At 37.4% G+C, this 21,945-nt stretch overlaps 1 protein-coding gene across 1 annotated transcript; it reads left to right on the plus strand.

The window, feature by feature from the left end:
• The first annotated feature begins 8,337 nt into the window (after nt 1-8,337).
• On the plus strand, nt 8,338-13,804 carry LOC139710330 (uncharacterized). The gene is made up of 3 exons (XM_071622254.1): nt 8,338-8,537; nt 10,763-11,050; nt 13,406-13,804. The coding sequence occupies exons 1-3, from the start codon at nt 8,465-8,467 to the stop codon at nt 13,666-13,668; spliced, it is 624 nt and encodes a 207-aa protein (XP_071478355.1). The 5' UTR covers nt 8,338-8,464; the 3' UTR covers nt 13,669-13,804.
• The last annotated feature ends 8,141 nt before the right edge of the window (nt 13,805-21,945 follow it).

Below are 21,945 nucleotides of genomic sequence, written 5' to 3' on the forward strand. Positions count from 1 at the left end.
AGAATCACGTTATATTTTCAAAGCTTACCAACTCATTTATATCAGAACTTTTATATTTGCTATGGTTTTAGAACAGAAAAAGTACATTTATTTTGCATGCCTATATTTCAACATGTCATAAATAAAGAAATATTATAATTTTCTTCCCTACTTACAAGATTCCATCATTATAATATGAAGTGCGCTTATTTCTTAAAATGCGTTATAGATGAAGAGATGGATGACAGATGAGGAGATGACGGATTAAATAGCACTGAAAGGGGAGGGTGTGGAATGACAGGTATGTGTGCAAACCATCATACTGGCAACCTAAATTTAAGAAGTGAATATTGCCATCTTTTCACAATTTGGTTTGGTAGCTAATCTATGTATAACTTGATATTCTCGTGTCAGTGTGTTGTTAACGTGTGATGTGCGATTTTACTTGTAGATGTTAAAACCTCTACAATAGTATTTGATATACCAAGCAACTTTTCCTTATCAAGTCTAATATTACGAATTACTGTCTGCTTCTGTTGACAGTATGCTTGCCGATCAATAAGAAGACCTGATTTTCTCCATTTCTTCTCCAGTTGACGACGTAGTTGCTTTCCTTCCCTGATTTTTTCATCAAACCATGGAGACTGAGGGCGCAGTTTCACAGTTCGCTCCTTCATAGGCGCATGCTTGTCAAGTTCTTCAGCAAGAACATTGTTGAAGCTTTCGACTTCAATGCACAGATCTCCATCTATATTGTGGTTAGAGTCTAAGGTAGATTTAACATCCTCGCAAAATGATGGAATCTCGATGGCAGAAATATTAAGTGATTTCACCACTTTGGTCTGAGTTGGGGGGGCGGTGAAGATGGACTTTACCAAGTACAGCAGAGTGATCTGATATGCCATCAATAATGCTCAGGTTACCAATGACAGGTGGACCTGCTTCGCGTGTAATAACCAGATCAAGTGTGTGACCTTTCTTCTGAGTAGCACCGGTGACATGCTGCTGTAGACCACTGCTAGATAGAAGGTTCATGAAAGCCTTTGCACTTGCATCATCCGGATCATCGACATGAACATTAAAGTCTCCAACTACAATGAGAGGCTTTGGGTTCATAAAAGCAATATCAATCAATGAGGTGAATTCATCAAGGAAATCACTGAAAGAGCACCCCGTCGATTTCTGTTGAGGGCGATACAGGATGATTAGAGACAGTGACATGGTTGAACTGATAAACTCAGCTGACAGAAACTCAAACGAATTTGGAGTAAATCCAAGATCAGTGAATCTTACATCAAAACCTGTTTTGTACAATAGAGCCACTCCACCACCTCTTTTTGATGACGATCGAGAAACATGTTTGAGACTATACCCTGGAGGTGTTATATCACCAATGACCACTTGATCATCATGCCTCAACCATGTTTCACATATTGCAACAATGTCCAACTTGTGATCTGTAACAAACTCACTGAATTCTGTAGTTTTGTTTCTTACAGACTGGGCATTCATCAAGCAAAAAAGATTAAGTTTGGTTGTGTACAAGGCACTGAATGGCAGTTCTCCATCATATATATGTGATCTACTGGAGCCATATGTCCCAGCAAGAGAAAATCTACGTTCTGCAGACAAGTACCTGCTGGTGGAACACAGAGTACACAACTCTTGGGGAGCTCGTTCATTCCGCGTGGCTGCTGCAAAGATATGGAATGGCCTTCCACAGTCTATCCGCAGAGCTCTTACCACAGAATCTTTTAAAACAACCCTCAAGACCCATCTCTTCAAATTGAAAAACTAGCCAATGTGTAAGAATGTATGTTTACACATTTGGAGACAATGACTTCCTGGAACTATTTCTTTTTGTTTTAACTGTCATATCACAAGCGGTGCACCCATGAAATTTAAGCTGAATTATGTATTTATTTTGGAGCAAGCGCCATGAGCGCCTGACTTGGCGGATACCGGCGCTATACATAAGACTTCATCATCATAGTGACTTGTTAAATGTTTGTACACTTCATAATCACAATAGGGATGATCATTTCTGTATGCAGGATATTTTGTGGGGTGTTTTTGAGAACAATCATATGCAATAAATCGCACAGTACGTGGAGCAGATACCAATATGTAGGCCTACACGTCAGGTCCTATGTGAGCAGTTCTTTTCATATCATTTATTGTTGTTTCTGTTTGGTATAATGTATCAACAAACACCTTCGAAAACATATTTATTTGTTCACCATTAATCATGGCTAATTTTGCAAATGAGAAGTAAGGAAATCATCAAGAAAGAAAGCCGAGATGAAATAAAAAGAAAAGTGAAAGCATGGCGAATGAAGTTTGCATTTCCAGATAAAATTGTGGATTTTACCATACAAGCAGTAGATACCTCATCGATCAGAAAAAAAAGAAAGACAATAAAAATGATGAAATCACTTTCCTTCGCTGCATCAGTGGCCACCATCTGGGGTTTCAAAGTGAAAAAACACGGAGGACCTTCCTAATCTTGGGATGTAAAACAGTCAGGAATGTGCTATAGGCAAAAATTGAGCACACAAAAGTCCCCCCCCCCCAAAAAAAAAAAGAGTTACAAGCCAGCAAAACCGTTACATTGTTTATGTAACAATACAGTGTTAGGTGTTGAATTACTCTGGGGATGCTACCTGCCATGTAAAGTAAAAATCTTTTCAAGAAGATGTCAAAAATATGAACATTACGCCGCCCTCCTCCCCCCCCCCCCCCCATCCGACATAGCAAATAAAAAGGAATCATTCATACATTCACCTTCTCATATAGCATTGCATCAACTCTGTTACTTCTGGTTCTGGAGAAGATTTGGGTGTATTTTGTTCAAACAGTCCCGTATGTTGAGGTCTTTGGATTTGGTGCCCCTTCAAACAAAGTGGGATTCCTTTACCCAGGGATGCTATCTCCCAAGTTTAAGTTTAGTTGAGATGTATATGTCATAATTATATTTTTCAAGAAGATGCTGGAAATGTGAAAATTCCACCTCCCCCTACCATGGACACGCCTGGATACCGCCATAATCTAACATGAAGCTTCTAACTTAACTATACTATTTGCCTAGCTCTATCATTTGGTTCTTATTATTGAAGAAAGTATACAAAAAAAATCTATAATTTCTTATGTAATTATTTGCACATTAATTTTGGTGATGCAATATATTTTGATAATAGAATTATTGTGCACATTCATTCTTTTTTTCCCTTTAAATTATGTACATAGTAATCTGATAGTTTCTGAGATTTCGCTGAACGCTGAAAATGATTTTGATTCATAATTTATAGCAAAATATGTTGAAGAAAAATTAATAAATCTTACAAACAAAATAAGAAATACATTATAAAAAAATCGTAATTGTTCTATTTATCGTTGATTTTGCTCTTTTTTCTTCATTTTGTTCTTTTTCTTTTAACGTATCAAACCTATAGCTCATGTCTGCATCCCCCTTCCTATTAATTCTGAAGTACAGGCATCTTGTCCTCATATTGTCCGTGCTCGTATGTCTCGAGATGTGGTGTGCTGCGTTGTATAGTAACTATTTTCATTCCTTAGTTCTTTGTGCAAAAAAAGAAGAAGTTTGTTTCCTTTCTTTTCCTCTCTCCAGTTGCCCTCTAATCTATTTCTTTAGAAAGGTTATATTCTGAGGAGTACATGTCAAGCTATTGCTTTCTAGTGAACTCCTACGTTCTTCAGTACGTGTTATTAATCTGTAATAGTTTGACATGAATTTTGTTATTTCGTTGGTGACAAGGTAAGGTCCTTTGCCTTTAAGTAGTTTGTATTCTTTAAAGATTTCATTTATATCATGTTGAAGAACAAGTGAATTCAATTGAATTGAATTGAAATGAACGTGCTTGATGATGACAAATGTATTATTTATCATGATATACCGCTAGTTTGCAAGCACACACCCTTGTTGGTCGTAAATGAGTCTGCACCACAGGACCACTGGCACTGAGCCTCACTCCCATGGGAGATTGGCACAATGAAATGTGTGCTCGACCACTGCATGCGCATCGCTCTGACACATTTTCAGAAGCCTAGGCATCGAGTTACACTTTAAGAACGGGTTACACTTTAAGACCGTAACATACGTGCCCCCCCATGCCCCCCCCCCCCCCCCGTAGTTACGCCACTGCTCGCAGAGTTGCCTGACACGATGTCCTCAAAGTCAAACTTTGTGGTGCCTCCACATACCTTGGTGCCAAAATTAAGCACGATTACCTGTAATACCTAGTCCATGACTCAAAACCTCACGGCCGAAAGGCTCTTTTCGTCATATGTTATATGTCGAAAAGCATATTATTTATATATATTCATATATACATATGCTGAATCCATATTACACAGGCCTATACTCCGAAATACGGCCACATGAAAATACTTCCGGATGTTAAAAGATTCGCTAGCAAATACTGCCATATAGCGTATCGCTGAGAAAACTGCCGCGTAGCTATTGTAGGCTACAACTGACAAGCAGGCTCACAATTAAACACCAACACTGGCTTGTACGGATACAATAATACAATGATCACGTGACAATGATACATGATACACTGCTTATCTGCATATTATTGTGCTATAATAAGAAACTTATGTATTAGTGTGTTTACTGGCTGCAGCGTAAGAACAAGAAGCCAAGATTGACTTTTTAGTTATGATAGGCCTACCAATGCCGAACTGACACCATCTTATTTTATGTCACATGATTCGAGTGAATGATAAAAACTTGGGGAGAATTTTTGTTACCGAGTGCTGGGAGCACTATCATTTAAAAAAAAAAAATCTATTCTAGATACTGTTTGGATTTAACGATGCAAGTTTCGAGCAGAATTTCTAGCAGCATTTTGCACGTAATTTACCGTACATAATGTTCAGCCAAGTTGCAGTGTCTTTCATACCGATTCAAAGGCCCTACGGACCCTGCCCGCCACCGATGCATGCTTGGCAGAGAAAGCGACTGACATGAAGTTATCACGTGCAAAATCGAAATCACTTAAGTCCATTTACTTACTATGTTTTTAGTGAGATCTTCACGCCCTCCTTCTTCAGCCTTTAGTGTGGTGGCGCCAATACAGGCTATTCGGACAAGACAACTCGGCCTTAGCAAATAATCAACTCGGCCTCGATATCTAGACTAAAGGAGTATAGGTTGAGTTGCTGAGGCCCGGACCTGAATTTAATCGTGATTTCACTGAATGTGTTGCGCAGTGTTGTGTCAAATATTAGATGTGCTCTATTTTTTTTTTTGTGCGTTCATCTCTATTTATAAGCAATAAGTCTTGCGTGACATGCCAATCTTAAAAAAACAATACTAGGTGCATGCCTAACAAGACTTGATATTTTTTCAATGTTCTGTAAATGATAATGATTGGTAGGTTCCCTCATCAAATAAACTGAAGAGGCCTATTCGTACACCATAGCAGGTGTACATCAGTTGTTGTTTTTTTTTTTTGCGTTTCCATGTTGTCTCTCATAGGATTAGCTTTTCTACATGGCATTGTATTAGGCCTATTATAACGGTTGTACCATAATAGGTCTCGGGGTCACATGCCCGGGTGCGGCATCGGTAATGGACAGGGGATCGCGATGTTCTCTGGCCCCAAATGCACGGGTAGGCCTGGATATTACCAGCTGTTGTTTTTTTTTTTTTTTTTTTTTTTTTTTTGGGGGGGGGGGGGCTGGGGCGGGGAGGGGGTTGGGTCAAGGGTTTATGGCTACAACACACCTTGAAAACTCAATGTGACTACAGTGTTTATGTGAGAACTCAATGTGACAGGGCTGCCAACTCTTACTCATTAGTGAGACTCACTCATTTTAGTCCTTTCTCACTCTAAAACCTTATTTCATTTGCATGATGTGAGAGTCTCACCTCAATGATTATTAGTTAGGTCTGAAAAAGAAATGTCATAGATATGTTTTAATATGCAAACGAGTGCACACATCTTAGGTACAAACACAACAGTCTGGGAAAAGACTAAATTTGGGAATACCAAAGCAAAATGGCGTCGTTTGGGGAATCCCCGAACTTACAGCCAGGCGCACGCACACACGCTCTTCTGGAGTACTGGTATACCGTCGGGGGTACACTGAACCCCCCTCTTCGTTTGGTCTCAGGACGTTTCGTTCTATGTCACAATGTAGGAACCTTTTTTTTTCTGTTTGTGTGCATGTTCGTATATGAGCTTGCATGATCTACAAAACAACAAGTGATGAAAGCTCAGCTAATTTCTGCACAAGAAACTTAATCGGAGGGAGCAGGTAAATAACCTGGTTTGTTATTCGTCTGCGTAGGAATAGAAAAAGAGACATGAATTTCGGGGACGTTGACGGTTTACTGCACCCAGAACCTAGACGTATTGTTCATGGTACTATTATAGTATTGTACTAGACCAGGGAGGTGGCCATCCTGCTATTGTGTAAGACCCAGAGCGATGTAAAAAGCCTACCTGCGTTCGTGCGATAAAGGAGACTTCATGCTTCACTAATAATGAAGCCAAGCTTTTTCCAGTAATTTGCAAGACGTATCGTGCACGGCAGTACAAACTAAAAACGTCAGAGGAAGCTAGCGTATAGTGAATGACAAGACAATGCTGGCGTACTATTCTTGCATTGGCATCGGAGGGTCGTAATTACACCGTGGTGATTTTTACCAAGTGCACATTGAAGAAGTGAAGGTGGGATCCATTTTGACATCCATCGCCCTATAATGTATTCCACTATAGTCAGAGAAAGTGTATTTTTTCACACGTCTGTTTTGCGTTTTCATTCACGCGTACTGTTGCTATCACATACACTATACAGACAAACAGTCTGCGTAAGTTTTAATTCAGGCAGCTTGTGCGACAATTCAATAAGACCCTTCTTTCTTGGATCAGCTACTAGTATAAGCTGTAATCTGCGTGAGTAAGTCGTCTCAAACAATGTTTACAAATACTGTGCTTGCATGGCTTGATAATTTTGTTTGTTGTCCGTGTGTGTGTTTGGAGATTATGAAGTATGGTATATACGGGCCCTACATGAACATATGAATGTTGTATATATATATATATATATATATGTTCTCAGCAGAAAAGTAAACACTTTTCAAGGTCATATATTTCTCGTAGAAAAGTTGGCTAGATATAAATGTGTATGTTGATCGATTTGTTTTCTTTGGCTTCATGCATAGACGATAATCACCGTTCAATACATGCAGGATGTCGGGATTTATGATTACGTTTAACTGAAAGACGGAAATTCCTTCTTTTTTTTTACAGAAAATTTGTTTTTATTTTGTTTTTATTTCTGTTTTTTGTTTTACTGAAATAGGTGTAGTCTCCTGACAGATATTTAATCATATTCTTGAATTGTTTGGCAAACATGCATCCTCAGCTATAAATACACATGATAAATACACAATTTCTTGTGTATAAACAGACTGGGTGAACAAGGTGAATACAAGTATACATTCTCTTATACGTAACAGGTATCTAATGACAATTATTGTGTTCCACTGAAATCAAGAAAACACACTCTCTTTACTGTCAATATTTTGCTATAGTTATATTTTCTATAGAATGAGGAATTCTCTCAGTCTGAGGCACCCCTCCCCCGCCAGAAAAGAGAGATTAAAGTAACAAAAAGAGGAGGCGAGACAAAGAGTGGCCTAGAGAGGAAGGGAGAAGGAAGGAGGGGGAGAAAGGCAATGAATTTTCCCAAACAGACGATCTGCAAGAGTACAGCCATGTGCTGTATTGTGTGAAATGATATCCATTGGTCCATGTGTGTGTGTGTGTGTGTGTGTGTGTGTGTGTGTGTGTGTTCAAGCCACCGCCTGTTCTAGGTAGGCTTCTTAAAGGACAAGTTCACCTTCATATAGGATTGAGCGAATGCAGCAATATTAGTAGAACACATCAGTGAAAGTTTGAGGAAAATAGGACAATCCTTTCAAAAGTTACGAATATTCCAATCAGTCACTGCCGGAGGAGAAGACTACTACAGTGTATGATGTCACATGCATACAACTATAAGAAGGAAAATAAAAGGAGAATTAATTCACAAAACTTTACTTTTTGAATAAAGTGCATATTTCTTCGACTTGCTACTGATGTATGTTAAGGGTAATATTATTCCCCCTGCCTTCTGAAAGAGAGAAGTCAAGTGTTCTTTTGTTATGCGAGAAAAATAGAAATGTGTTGAATTTTCTTTATTCTTTCTTTATATCGTTGTACTCATGTGACATCACCAACTATAGTCGTCTTTTCATCCAGCCGTGACTGAGCAGAAACTTCAAAAGTTCATAACGTTTGAACGGATTGTCCGATTTTGCTCAAACTCTCACTGATGTGTTCTACTAATTTTGCTGCATTCACTCAACCCACATGTCTATGAAAGTGAACTTGTCCTTTAATACTTATTCTGCTTCTGTTGAATTGAAAACTTCTGTTCTGACTCTCTCAGTTGCAGGAACCATTCTGAAATGGCACAGAAAGTAGGCCCAGACAGCCCACAAGGTACCGGTTCGACGTACGGCACAATGCATAGCAAAGAAGGTACATTGTACGTTGTCTTCTGCACCATGTTCACGCCACAGAGGTCCCACCGTACTGGGGAGAAATGAACAACATGCCGGTCTTAAAAACAACAAACAAACAAAAAGGATAATTTGATCTGTCCTATATGTATGGCATTTGACTTCAGAGTATATTTTGAAAAGTTTTATCATCAATGATTCATTTTCAAAATCATGAATTGGTATCTCAAACTCCATGTACTGTCACATAAAGTCTGTGTTGTCAATCACAGACCCCGTCTTGTTATTTGTTTTTGTAAGCATTAAGCATTCTTTTCAGTCACCTCCATCGTAAATATATATATATATATATATATGTATATATATATATATATATATATATATATATATATACATACATATACATATACAGTGCACTCCCGTTATAGCGAACACGGTTATAACGAAATTTCGTTATAACGAAATAAAACTTCTGGTCCCAAAATTATGGCCATCAAAGTCTATGGTACAAAATTCGCTTATAACAAACACGGTTATAGCGAAATTTTCGTTACAACGAAGTCTTTTCTGAGCGCCACTGAAAAGAAAAACAACTAACGAAATGCGGATCGCGTTCGAAAATACGTAGCAGAACACGCATTATTTTGTAGCGTCTCTGCATGGGCGAACGCTTCATATCACTGTGTGTTCGCTCCGTGTGTCACGCACAGTTTCCGAGAGGAACTCGTGTTGTCATCTGAAATTAAATAACTATTCGTTTTATTATTCCGGAAGTTCTATATTACAAAACACACAGATTCTGTTACACCTTAAATGTGCGTTAGTATGGGAATGACATTTTCATTTGTCGATCAACGAGCTTTTCGGAAAACGAACAATACATTGCTTATATTTCTGTTCATATTATGAACTTTCGGAACAACGAATCTTCGAAAGAGGGATCGAAGCTTTGACAGATGAGCAAACCTTCGGAATCCCGGGAATGGCGAAACTTCGGAATAAGGAGCCTTCGGAGTAACGAATTTTAATAAGAAACGAACCTTTGGAATAGCGAACTGTAACCGAATCCTAAACCATCATTTTCTATACCTGTGTGACAATACAAACAACTTTATGCTCTCTTTTAAATGGAATATTTAAACAAAATTAAAAAGGTACCATCCCATTTTTTACATAGCTTTCCAGTGGATGATGAGTATTCAACAAACAGAATATGATATACATGCAGTAATTTATATGCGTGGCTTCCTTGTTTTCGCTATATATTGTATTTGTTCGGTTATAACGAAATTTCGCTATAACGAAATAAAACTGCCGGTCCCGAGCATTTCGTTATAACGGGAGTGCACTGTATATATATATATATATATATATATATATATATATATATATATATATACATACACATATATATATATATATATATATATATATGTGTGTGTGTGTGTGTGTGTGACCGTGCATCACAAAACAAACAAAAAATCGCACCCCTCGATTTTATATGAGGACTCAAAAAGGGTGAAATGGTTCAACCAAGTCAATCTTGAGTTTTTCTTATTTTCAGAGAGAGTTATCATTCTTCTGCATTATTCTTCAGTTTGGGATCTTAACATGAATGGGAAAGTGTGTTTTTAGCAGTTTTTCTACAACCCCCCCCCTTTTTTTTGGGGGGGGGGGAAGAGTAGAATGATCAGGTATGTCTTATCAGGCTGCTTTTCATTTCTTGAAATCCTTTGCACACTCTTCACTTACAAGTCTAATAACTATTGAAAGGATGAGGTAACTGATTTGAAAATTGCGAACATGCTCAATTTCACCTAAATCTGATAATCCCTTCGATGTTGTTGGTCCGGTGGTTTACAACCTATGTTTTGTCCCTTTTATGGCACAGCTAGCACGGCTTGGTAAAGATTAAGCGCTTGAATAGACCCTGTAACTTCAGAGCCTCTTTTCTCAGTTCACACTTTTCCAGAGTGTGTGCTTTCTTTCCAATATTTAGATAGGTTAGAAGAGTCCTTTTGAATTGAGTTATACATCATTTTAAAGCTTAGTGTCTGCTCTTTCAGAACCTGTCCTCAACTAAAAATCCATGTATTGCGACTTTTTGTTGGTTTTGTGATGCAGGGTCACATATATATAATACAATGAATAGCAGGGATAGGACCAAGGGGGTGATACTTGTCACACTGAAAATATCATTTAACGTGGTCTTTTGAATCTCTTGAATTTCTGTACTACATCCAGGTCCTCAACGTCGCATCAGGATATCCGTATGCTCGTCTTCAAAAGAGGAGAGTGTGTCAGGCTTTCGTCACTACCTCCAGACACTGAGGGACAGGCGGCAAGACTTGATCGAGAGTGTAGAGTTCCATCCACTGCCTTACAACAATATCGACAAATACAAATTTCCTGAAGACAAAAAAGTCGACGTCATGCTGCTATGCCACTCTATTCACAACAGGAGGTTCGCCATTACGGATGTTGATGATGCCCTCTACAACAAATATTTGCGCTACTGCACGAAAAAGCTAGGTAATCTGATTTTTGCATGTCCAACATCGACATTGTAATCGCTTTGTTTGACTCAATTGTAACGCGGGAGTATAAGATATCATTGAATAGATTGAATTGCCGAGACGAACATTTTCTTGCACTGACGTGTATGTCGTCACGACTTTGGAATGATTAAACTCCTTTTTATTGTATAGAAGAACTAGAAATGTCGCAATGGCGACTGGTATGCCTCACCATAATGTATGGTACTCCGACTAGGTCTATAGCACAATGTCTTGACAATGTGTGATGACAGCTTCACCTAACTGGCAAAATATTAAAATAACATGTTTATCACAAATGCATTGAGTGTTCACTATCCTTGAACTAGGTTTATTTGGATGAATGGCTATACTGTCTAAGAGTGCAGGTATTTGGGGATTTGAGGATTTGTACCCAACTTTTGACCCTTTTATAAGTTTAAATAAGAAGTGACATTTAGCACTTTCACTTGACCTTTGACCTTTAGGCAATAAACTTCCAAGAGAATCTGTATTGGGTTGCGTCATAGACCTATATGCATACACTAGGTTTCAAGAAAAAAATCCTGCGGGCATTGCATAATTGTAGATAAAAGAAAAATAATGACAGTCTGATGAGTTGACCTTGACCTTTCACCCCCTGACCTTTGACCCATGACCCCTAAATTCCCAACATGATCACTGTCAGTCAGTTCATGCATACATACTACGTTCCATGAAGATACCTTGAAATATTTGTGAGATATGGAGAAAAAAAGTGAAATTTTAACATTTTCACTTGACCTTTGACTCTTCTTGTCCTTTGACCTCATGACCCGAAGCTCTCTCTGGGGAATCTTTATTTGGTAGTTCATGTGTACACCAAGTTTCGAGAAAATACCTCCAGGCATTGCATAGATATAGGGGAAATAGTGAAATTTTGAGCATTTGACCTTGACCTTTTGACCTTTGACCTTGAGCATATGCGCCAAGTAGTAATAGGCACAGCTTCACCCACTCATACATATACATGCCAAGTTTCATTAGGATACCTCAAACAGTTTTTTAGATACGCTGTCCACAAAATTGATGACGGACGGACGGACGGACGGACAACCCGAAAACATACTAAGTAATGACTCCGGTGACACTTGGTGGCGGAGGCATAAAAAAAGAATCACTTGCGTATTCCATATAACTTCAGGCAAAGTCTGAGACATGCATAACGAATACGAGTTCCGAAACAAGACTTTTTGTCACGTGATCAGAATACTAGCACTTGTAAGGTGCCAGAATTGATAATCTTGAAATGTGTAGAATGTTTCATTAATCGTGTATCATTCTATGGATTTTTTGCTGCTGATGGGACCTGTAATTTGAAGGACCGTCACCATCTCTGTATGGGAATAGAGTCTATGTGAAGACTGTATCACTCTGATTGAAAGACGCAATGTTTTGAATATTCTATAGGTAAATGGAAATGAATGAAAAAAAAATGTGGTAATGGTGATCTATTGAGAGCTACGTAGTGGATTCGTAAAAGCGTTCACAATTTTCTGAAAAAACTGCCCACTTTCTAAATTTAACCCACGACTTTCCAGCGTCATTTTTTTTTTAGTACTTCGAGACGGGGATGGGGTGTTTCGATGCAATTTCTATTCAAACTGAGGAAGAGATTTGGTGCAATGATGATGTCACGGTCTATAACCATACCATCTTCATGAGGGTTGGTGCTGTGGCTTTGCCTTTGGCTCAGTCCGGTAGTGCGTCTGTCTCCAGATCCAGAGGACCCGGATTCGAGTCCCGAATCTGACTGAGCAATGTGTGATATCATACCGTCCCATCATGATCTAGTAATATAAAGAGGCGACACAATTTGTCATGTGGATTAAATATAAAAATGGAGTTTCTGTATGTCATAGAGTCAGAACTCATGCATGCAAGTTTAAAGCCACGGCCCTGCTTCATTCATTCATTGCTATAGGCCTATAAGAGCAAGGTGCATAACGCGGTGAAATGGTCCTGCCTTATATCCATCTGGATCCCATAGAAGACCAGCAAGTGCATCTGAATATGGATTATCTAGCCATCTTCTCAGATCCACAAAAATTAAACAAACATGTCATATACTTTTCAAATGCCATGGTATCTGATGTCCAGGTGTACGTTGATGGTTCGTACATGCTTATGTACAAAATAATGTCGAAAACAGTGCCTCACGCACGAACCTGAAATCGAAAATTTCGTATTATTTGTTTGCAAAAAAAGAGAGAAGATATTAGATGCTCAAAACACTGCAGTACTTCCCGTGCACAGTACAATGTAAAAAACGAAAGTTTACATTCTTATTCACGTGTTTGATTTTGCGTGATAGGTCAGGAGAGAGTTGCTGTGATTGCGCACGATTTTGAGGACTTGGGCGAAGAAGCTGAGAAGAGGCGCATGGAGTCGTTCAGAAGCGCACAACCAACGACTTTCGAGCAGGCCGCCCTCGCCTTTACTGCCGGGAGGCTGGATGGTTCTCAGCCAGAGATTTCGGAGGAAAACTTGCAGAAACTGGAGCACTTCTTTAACAATGCAGCGTCTCAAAGAAGCTCAAATACGTCGCACCCGTGTAACTGTTGTGTAATAGTGTAGCAGTGTACAATACCGAAGTTGGTGACAATGAGATTTGGGATATCGCAAACTGTATGCATGCAATAACCGCAAGAGGAGAGTCAAGAAATCTGATGTGTGTATCACTTCAATAGTGATTGTGTGTGAGTGTGTGTGTGTGTGTGGGGGGGGGGGGTGTATGTGTATTGTGTGTGATTTGCAAAAGTGCAGAAGGTAAGATGGGGTAATTTTTCTGTTTTGATTAAAAAATAACACGTTGACTGCAATAATGCAGCTAACTACATCTCACAATGCACAATATGTGTATTGACAACGTGAGGGAAAAGAAGTAATGTTGGTTCACTGAATTGTATCCCACTAATTCTAAGCCTATTCTTGCTCATCGCATTTGCCGTTTTTCTGGTTATACTAAAGTCATTTAAGGGAAAAAATATTGATTCTTTGGAAAAGAAAACACGAACTTCTTCCGCAGCACACATCACGAAACCGCTATCATATTGATATCAAAGAATCGCAATAACTCACTGATGCTTGAATTACAACAACTATTTAGTCTACCTATTGCAAGACGAAAATGATACGAACAATACGAAAAATGATCATTGAATGTACTTACTGTGGTTGCACTCATTTCAGGTTCAACATTTAATTGTCAATATTGAAACCTGCTCGGGCTGTCTTTCGTGAACCAACTATATGTATTCAAGGCTTACTTCATACGTGTTTATGTTTTCTTTTTCATTATGGTACATTGTAATTGTTATCCGTGTTCATAAATTTATCAATTTATTCCTATCGTTTTTGCAATGGAAAATCGCGAAGGAAAGATTCTGCCCTATTTCATAATGGTTCTACATGTATCTCTACCGTTTCTATTCATTGCTCTCTCGCTGTATATTTTACAAGTCATGTTACATGACCTCTGATTTGAAAGAAGGAGAAAAGATGTGACATGATGGTGAAGCAGATTTTGTGAGCTTTCTTCTCCCAGAACCACAACAACAACAAAATCGAATGTTTTCGATACATCATATAGAAAACTGTAAATCTGTAAATCACTGCAGGAGGAAAATATTGCAAATTGTGCCACAATCGAACACTTAGTGAAATGATCAATGATCGTGCCTGATGTGTTAGAATTAGTGTTCAAAAGAACCTGTTATGAGTATCACTAACAATATGTATTGATTCTACAGCTTGAAATTTTGCTGGTTGTAAGCCTTGACTCAGTTTGAAATTTTGCTGGTTGTAAGCCTTGACTCAGTTATGATTGTCTCGAAACATCGCCTCTTAAGCGGAATTAAATAAGATGTTTGCTCATACAAACGTAAGGCACAAACAAAATACCCGACAAGACATTTAGCAGGGCGAATATAGATAAATGCATATTCTGATATAAAAACCCGAAATACACAACACATTCTTCAGTGGGGGATGTTATTTCTAAACGTACTCAGCATATACCTAAGTTGATAAAACTTCGAATAAAATGACACCATTTCTTCAGACAGACCGATTTACTCTACAAGAAAATACGTATTTATTACGTCTGAAAGATAATGTAAGCGTATACCGAGACCAAGGATTAATTAATGCAATTAAAAGAGCGGTGTCATAATACGGTCAGTAGGATTTTCGAAACACTTCCACTGATCATCTAAAACATCCATTTCTAATTGGACACATTAAATAGTATTTTTCTCATTCTTTTAAGTTCCAGAAAAGCGACAGATAACCAAAGAAAAAAACTGCGTAAATCAAGTGCATTAGTTTCGTAATAAATATATTCATTTATGTTTTTGTACGAGTAATGTATAATGTATTTTCTTTGTTTAGCCTATTTGTATGTGTTTGTGTTTATATATATGTTTGAATATTTTAATCTACTTTCGGTTGTTTGTTTATTTGTGTGTTGTTTTTTCATGTATGTTATACACGTAATAGTATGTTTCAAATCAATTCAGTTACAATATAAACTGGACGTCATACGGTTATTCGATGAGTCAAGCTATTCAGGCGCATTTGTTATGTGTAAATCTAATGTATTGCTGTACGGTGTATGTAGACGATTTTCTTTGTTTTGATGGAAGTAGATCATCCAACCTAAGACAAGTCAAAGGGGGACAAAACACGCTGCATTATCCGGCTTATATCAACCAGTATCAACACTATGGAATAATCCAATCCGTGTAGTTTACTGTTTCGCTTTTCTTCATCTTAAAGATTTCAGTTGATAGTGTGATATGTATATGTATATATATATATATATATATATATATATATATATATATATATGTGTGTGTGTGTGTGTGTATGTATGTATGTATATTATATACATATTATATACATATTATATATCATATATGTATATATATGTATATAATATATATAAAACATATGTTGCGTGAAGCTGATATTTCGCATATATCTTTGTGCAAAATGCAAGCATGATTATTCTAACAATGTTTGACAGATATATTAGGATTAAAATTAATAGATATTACTTTTTTGTATTTTTGTGATCCGAGATTCTGGTAAACTCATCTTTCTATCGATTGAGTGGTTGAGATTACTTTGTATCGGACAATGTACGTTTATAGCAGTATGGAAAAGAAAAAAGACATTTACCCATGGATATGAAATTGCATCACAGTATTGCAAAAAGTAACACGAAAATTATACGATGCATTAGAGTATCAACAAGAACATCTTTGTGATAATGAATAAGTGTATAAAAAAGAACATAATTACAAAAGTGAATTCCATTTATGTGTATAAAATGAACATATTGAATACATTTCCATTGTGCAAGTACATTGCAAAAGGCTTATATAACAACAACAACAACAACAAATTAAAAAAGCCACCATAAAATACTAATATATTGTTGCGTTTAGCTCATATTGTAAAACGCACTGGTTGTTTAACTACCATGCCACTTCTCGTAGTTAGGTCTAAATTCACTGTGGTAACTGTACTATCATCGAGAAACCCTCATCAATTAATGATTTAAAAAGTACAACATTACTGCTCTAATGTACTGTAGTTGACATTTTTATGTTAGACTCCTTTTACTTACACTAAACAATTTACCCATTTGATAAGCACAAGGTCTTATAGAATATTCTTTTGGTATGCAGGTAGCCTTTGGACAAGGCCTCGCGCGCTGGTGGCCTCTCAGCAGTGTCTGAAAATAGACTAACCATGTTCATTGCTGTATCGCAATTAGTCTCGATTCAGACACGCAGGGGATTTAAGCCCAGACTGCATTGGTTAAAGGCTAGTGTGCAGCTGATATATGTATTGTCTTTCACCACTAAAGAAAGAGCACACAAATAAATGAATAATGAAACCCGTCTCCAACCTTCTTCGGCGGACATAATGTACATAAATCATCATTTACTGAATCTCGAGAAAATTGGTCGTTATTAACGGGTCACCAATGAGACCTGCATCTGAATTTACACAATGTATAGTTGCATCAGTGTCGTTTCATACGTTTCAAAAGCCAAGTCCATTTTATTAATCTTATAACTCGAACAAATACGATTTGACCATGTTGCTGCATGACCATCTTGTTCTGACATATATCCCTTAAACTGTTAAACGCATCGTCAAGGCTTTTCGAAACCAAACAATCAAAATGCCCTTCCCTTGGGATAAGAATATACATGTATTTCCAAAACCTGCTTTCTTTAGTATATCTTCAACGCAACTCATCCATTTTTACGTGAACTGTATACATGTAGTTGGATCTTTCTGCACACTAAACATTGCTAAAGCCAAGCTATAAATCAAGAAAATGTGTTTCTCCTCCTCATCTTGTATTCTGAGCAAAAATCCAATCATTCTACGTCTATATGACCTTATAAAGTGGAGCGCCCAGTTTCTCCATACGTACAATTTCATATTTTGAAATGACACCCGGAGGTGTTAATCTAACACCATAAATGAGCACCGGAAATTTAGCACCATCTCGATGTAGCATATTTAATACCGGACTTTAATAATAATAGTATCTTCAGCATAGAATAATAATGTCGTTTGCATACAACAAACAAACAAAAAAAATCTAACAAAAGTATCCAAAACCTTACTGCACATCTCACTGGTCAGAAACTTCAGGCCTTCATAACATGTACAGCCAATATAGTTTTCAAAATCATTCAAATAAATGTCAAAAATAATGGTCATGGGTGTTCTCTTTGCCTTACACCAACTCTGTAAATAAAATACTCTGAACATTTACGCATGACTCTACATGCTGGTATATGTTCTTAATGACATTAAACATTTTACCACTAACTCCACCCTTCAACAGATTCTGCCATTATGAGCATCCATCACTAAAAGCCAATGCTCTTTTATAATCAATAAATCCACACAAAAAAGACGTTAGTTCTGTTGCAAATGAATATCAATAAAGCACTTCAACACGAATACATGGTTATTTGTGGAGTAGATTGCACGGAAACCTGCTTGCTTCCTTCTAATCTATCAATTAGAACTGGAAAAAGTGGTTAACCTTGAATTTAATACAAGAGTAAATGATATTCCCTATAATGACACTCATGTAGTTTATCTGGGTTGGCAGCTTCACTTGTTTTTATGTAAATAAGAATATTTTTCTTGCACAAAACTCTGTGTGTATACAACATGCATGTATCTAACACGATATTAACCATTAACAAAAGCGGACTATTATCATGATCATATTCCTGTGCCAATCCTCTAAAAATTCATTACGTATTTCATCTATACCACACTGTTATCATATCTAAATGTCTTTCTCGTGGATTCAACTCCATCTTCCGAGAATGGATCATATAAAAGATGCTTACCATCAAAACATCTTCAGCCTGTATGCCATCGAGTGAGGTCAGAGGTAATTGATAATGATCAGCGTTGCTGTTGCCAATCTTCCAAAAGTGGTCAGGAAATCAAAACAATGCAACTGGGGCCTCAATCGTAGTATTGTGTTCGCCAGACTTCAAAACGGACCAATATGGAGCTGTATTATTCTTTCTAAATTTCCGCAATGAGTCATTTCGCTGTTCAAAACACAACTTCTTTTCGACTCAAAAATCTTTTAGTACTCGCTGCTGGGTTCTTATCATCCTCATTTTGTCACTTTGGCATCAACTTGCAGGTAATCAACGTAGACCTGAAAAAAAAAAACACTACATTTACTGAAATGCTGACTTAAAAACCCTTCCAGAATCTGAAGACGTGTTACAAATGAAGTAACCAAGTTCTAAATTTAATTGGTCACGGCAAGCTATACGCAAAGCAATCCACACGGATTTCCTGCAGCACGTTAGTGATGCTTTTCGTCAATTTTGAGTTGATTTTGACAAGACATCATTATTTCATCTTGTTCGCATCTGGGAAAAGTCTGACGTTTATTCAAATATTTCATTTCATTTTATTTTATTTTATTTTATTTTATTTCATTTATTTCATTTTGTTTTATTCTATTATTCTATTATTATTATTATTGTTATTTTTTTTTACAAGGGAAGTTAAAAAAAAGTGCAATGGTGCTTGGCTTAGTGTTCGGAAATGTATAGAGAATTTTGTTCCATACGGCAACAGCATCATTTTGCCCCCCGAATTCGGTACTGCAATCGTCATGCATATATATGACACGGAATATACACCAACAGCTTAATTGATGATGGTGCAGACAAAATGAATTTTAAATAACAAATAATTGGTACCTTTGTAAAGAGTAATGACACACCTTTTTAACTGAAGGCGTTCGCATTAAAAGAATTTTAGAAAGCCTAATATAGCCTAGCAAGGATTAGTTGCACCTGTAGTATGTCTCGTAAATATGTTTGAAGTTGATGGATACACACAGCTTTAAGCTGTAAGATAGGCAAGTGTGATAGAAGCAGGCCTGTTTGACTCCCTTATCAAATCACCGCTAATATTGATATCGTACCCCTTAGTAAATCACCTTTTATGGTAAACTGACACATATAGCATGTATCCTCGCTACTTCATTTGCCGCTTTAACTTTGAAAATGCAATTGCAAGTGTTTCCTTTCCATCATGCTAGAGTACACGCGTCCATTGGACCTTAAAGCTTTTACAACAGATGGCAAGGATTTTCCATGGTGTGTGTGCTTTTTTTCTACAAATTATGATAGCTAAAGTGTACTGAGACCGATAGAAATAAGCGGCACGTATACTGTCCATCAGGGTAGATGGATGCGATGTCAAGTATTCCATGGTCAACGCTGGAAAATATATAATTACAAATTGTAGATGGAAATCGACGCAGGTGAGATGAAGCAGGCTGCGACAATACTGACAATGACTGACTAATCAAAACATACCAACAAGAAGAAAACGAAAAGAATGGTATAAGATGAAGGTTCGTAAACAAACTTCTGTCATGGGGCGCAGTGGCGTATCTAGGGGAAACGGCGCCCGGGGCAAGCGCGAAAATTGCGCCCCTAATTTCTGAAAAAGTGTTGAACCCCAACCCCATCCCGGTAGGGACTTTAAACAAAGTCTATAACATGATATGCTTTTTTCAAGCACTTAAAAGGGGTCTTTTGAGGGTGATTTAAATGTAGCGAATTTTGATAAATTTTAGCGAGCGAGCCGAAAATGTTTGTATTTCAGCTAACAAAACATGGAATTCTTGCCATTTTTTGCCTATCAAACCTTATTCTAATCAAGATATAGTGACGGCCTTATAGATAACGATTTATACCAACAAACTGAGGACTTTAAAAAAATACTCTAAATTAGTGCGCGCGAGTGAGCCGAAATTTGTATATTTCTGCGTCGTCATCACGTTTTATTCTTATCTCTCTTTTATATATATATATATATATATATATATATATATATATATATACATATATATATATATATATATATATATAAATTTTGGCGAGCGAGCGCAGCGAGCGAGCCGAAAATTTTTGTATTTCAGCTTACAAAACATGGAATTCTTGTCATTTTTTGCTTATTAAATCTTACAATTCTAATCAAGATATAGTGACGGCCTTATAGATCACGATTTATACCAAGAAACTGAGGACTTTAAAAAGATACTCTAAATTAGTGCGCGCGAGTGAGCCGAAATTTGTATATTTCTCCGTCATCATCACGTTTTGTTCTTATCTCTCTTTATATATATATATGTATGTATATATATATATATATATATATATATATATATAAATTTTGGCGAGCGCAGCGAGCGAGCCGAAAATTTTTGTATTTCAGCTTACAAAACATGGAATTTTTGCCATTTTTTTGCTTATTAAATCTTACAATTCTAATCAAGATATAGTGATGACCTTATAGATAACGATCTATACCAACAAACTGAAGCCGAAATTTGTATATTTCCGCGTCATCATTACGTTTTGTTCTTATCTTTTTTGTTTTTTTTTGCGCCCCCCCCCCCGTATGTTCGAAACCGTTGGCGTCCTCTTTTGATCCAATCGGCGATCGCCTTCAGAACGAAAGAAATTGCAGCCGCTGCTCAGTGAAACATTTTGCCTGCTAAATATTAAATGTCATGTGTGAACACAATAGACATTGTCATTTTGTCCGCATCGTCACGTTTTGTTCTTATCTTCTTCTTCCTTTTTTTGATACATTTTGGCGAGTGAGCGCAGCGAGCGAGCCGAAAATTTTTATGTTTCAGCTTACTAAACATGGAACTCGTGTTATTTTTTGCGTATTGAATTTTACAATTCTAATCAAGATATAGTGACGGCCTTATAGATAACGATTTATACCACCAAACTGAGGACTTAAAAAAAAATACTCTAAATTAGTATGAGCGAGTGAGCTGAAATTTGTATATTTCCGCGTCATCATTGCGTTTTGCTCTTATCTTGTTTGATTTGGGGTTTTTTTGCGCCCCCCCCCGTATGTTCGAAACCGTTGGCGCCTTTTGATCCAATTGGCGATCGCTTCAGAACGAAAGAAATTGCAGCCGCTACTCACTGAAACGTTTTGCCTGCTAAATATTAAATGACATGTGTGAACACAATAGACATTGTCATTTTGTCCGCGTCATCATCATGTTTTGTTTTTATCTTGTTTGATTTGGTTTTCTGCCCCCCCCCCCACCATTCTCCCTCCCCCCCCCCCCCCCTTCCGGGCGAGTTTTTTTTTTTCTTCTTCTTCTTCTTCTTCTTCTTTTTTCTTTTCTTCTTCTTCTTCTTCGTTTTTTTCTTCTTTTCTTCGCTTTTTTTTTCGTTTTTTGCGCCCCCAAGGAGTGGCGCCCGGGGCACGTGCCCCCCTTTCCCCCCCCCCCCTAGA

This window comes from Diadema antillarum, unplaced genomic scaffold (genome assembly GCF_040938485.1).
Source record: "Diadema antillarum isolate AM-2024a unplaced genomic scaffold, OU_Dant_1.0 seq00001521_RagTag, whole genome shotgun sequence".
Classification (NCBI taxonomy): domain Eukaryota; kingdom Metazoa; phylum Echinodermata; class Echinoidea; order Diadematoida; family Diadematidae; genus Diadema; species Diadema antillarum.

Coding starts and splice junctions, on each gene's coding strand:
- LOC139710330 (XM_071622254.1), top strand. CDS start 8,465: ATGGCACAGAAAGTAGGCCCAGACAGCCCACAAGGTACCGGTTCGACG. Junction 8,538..10,762: donor CACAATGCATAGCAAAGAAG/GTACATTGTACG, acceptor TACTACATCCAG/GTCCTCAACGTCGCATCAGG. Junction 11,051..13,405: donor CTACTGCACGAAAAAGCTAG/GTAATCTGATTT, acceptor TTTGCGTGATAG/GTCAGGAGAGAGTTGCTGTG.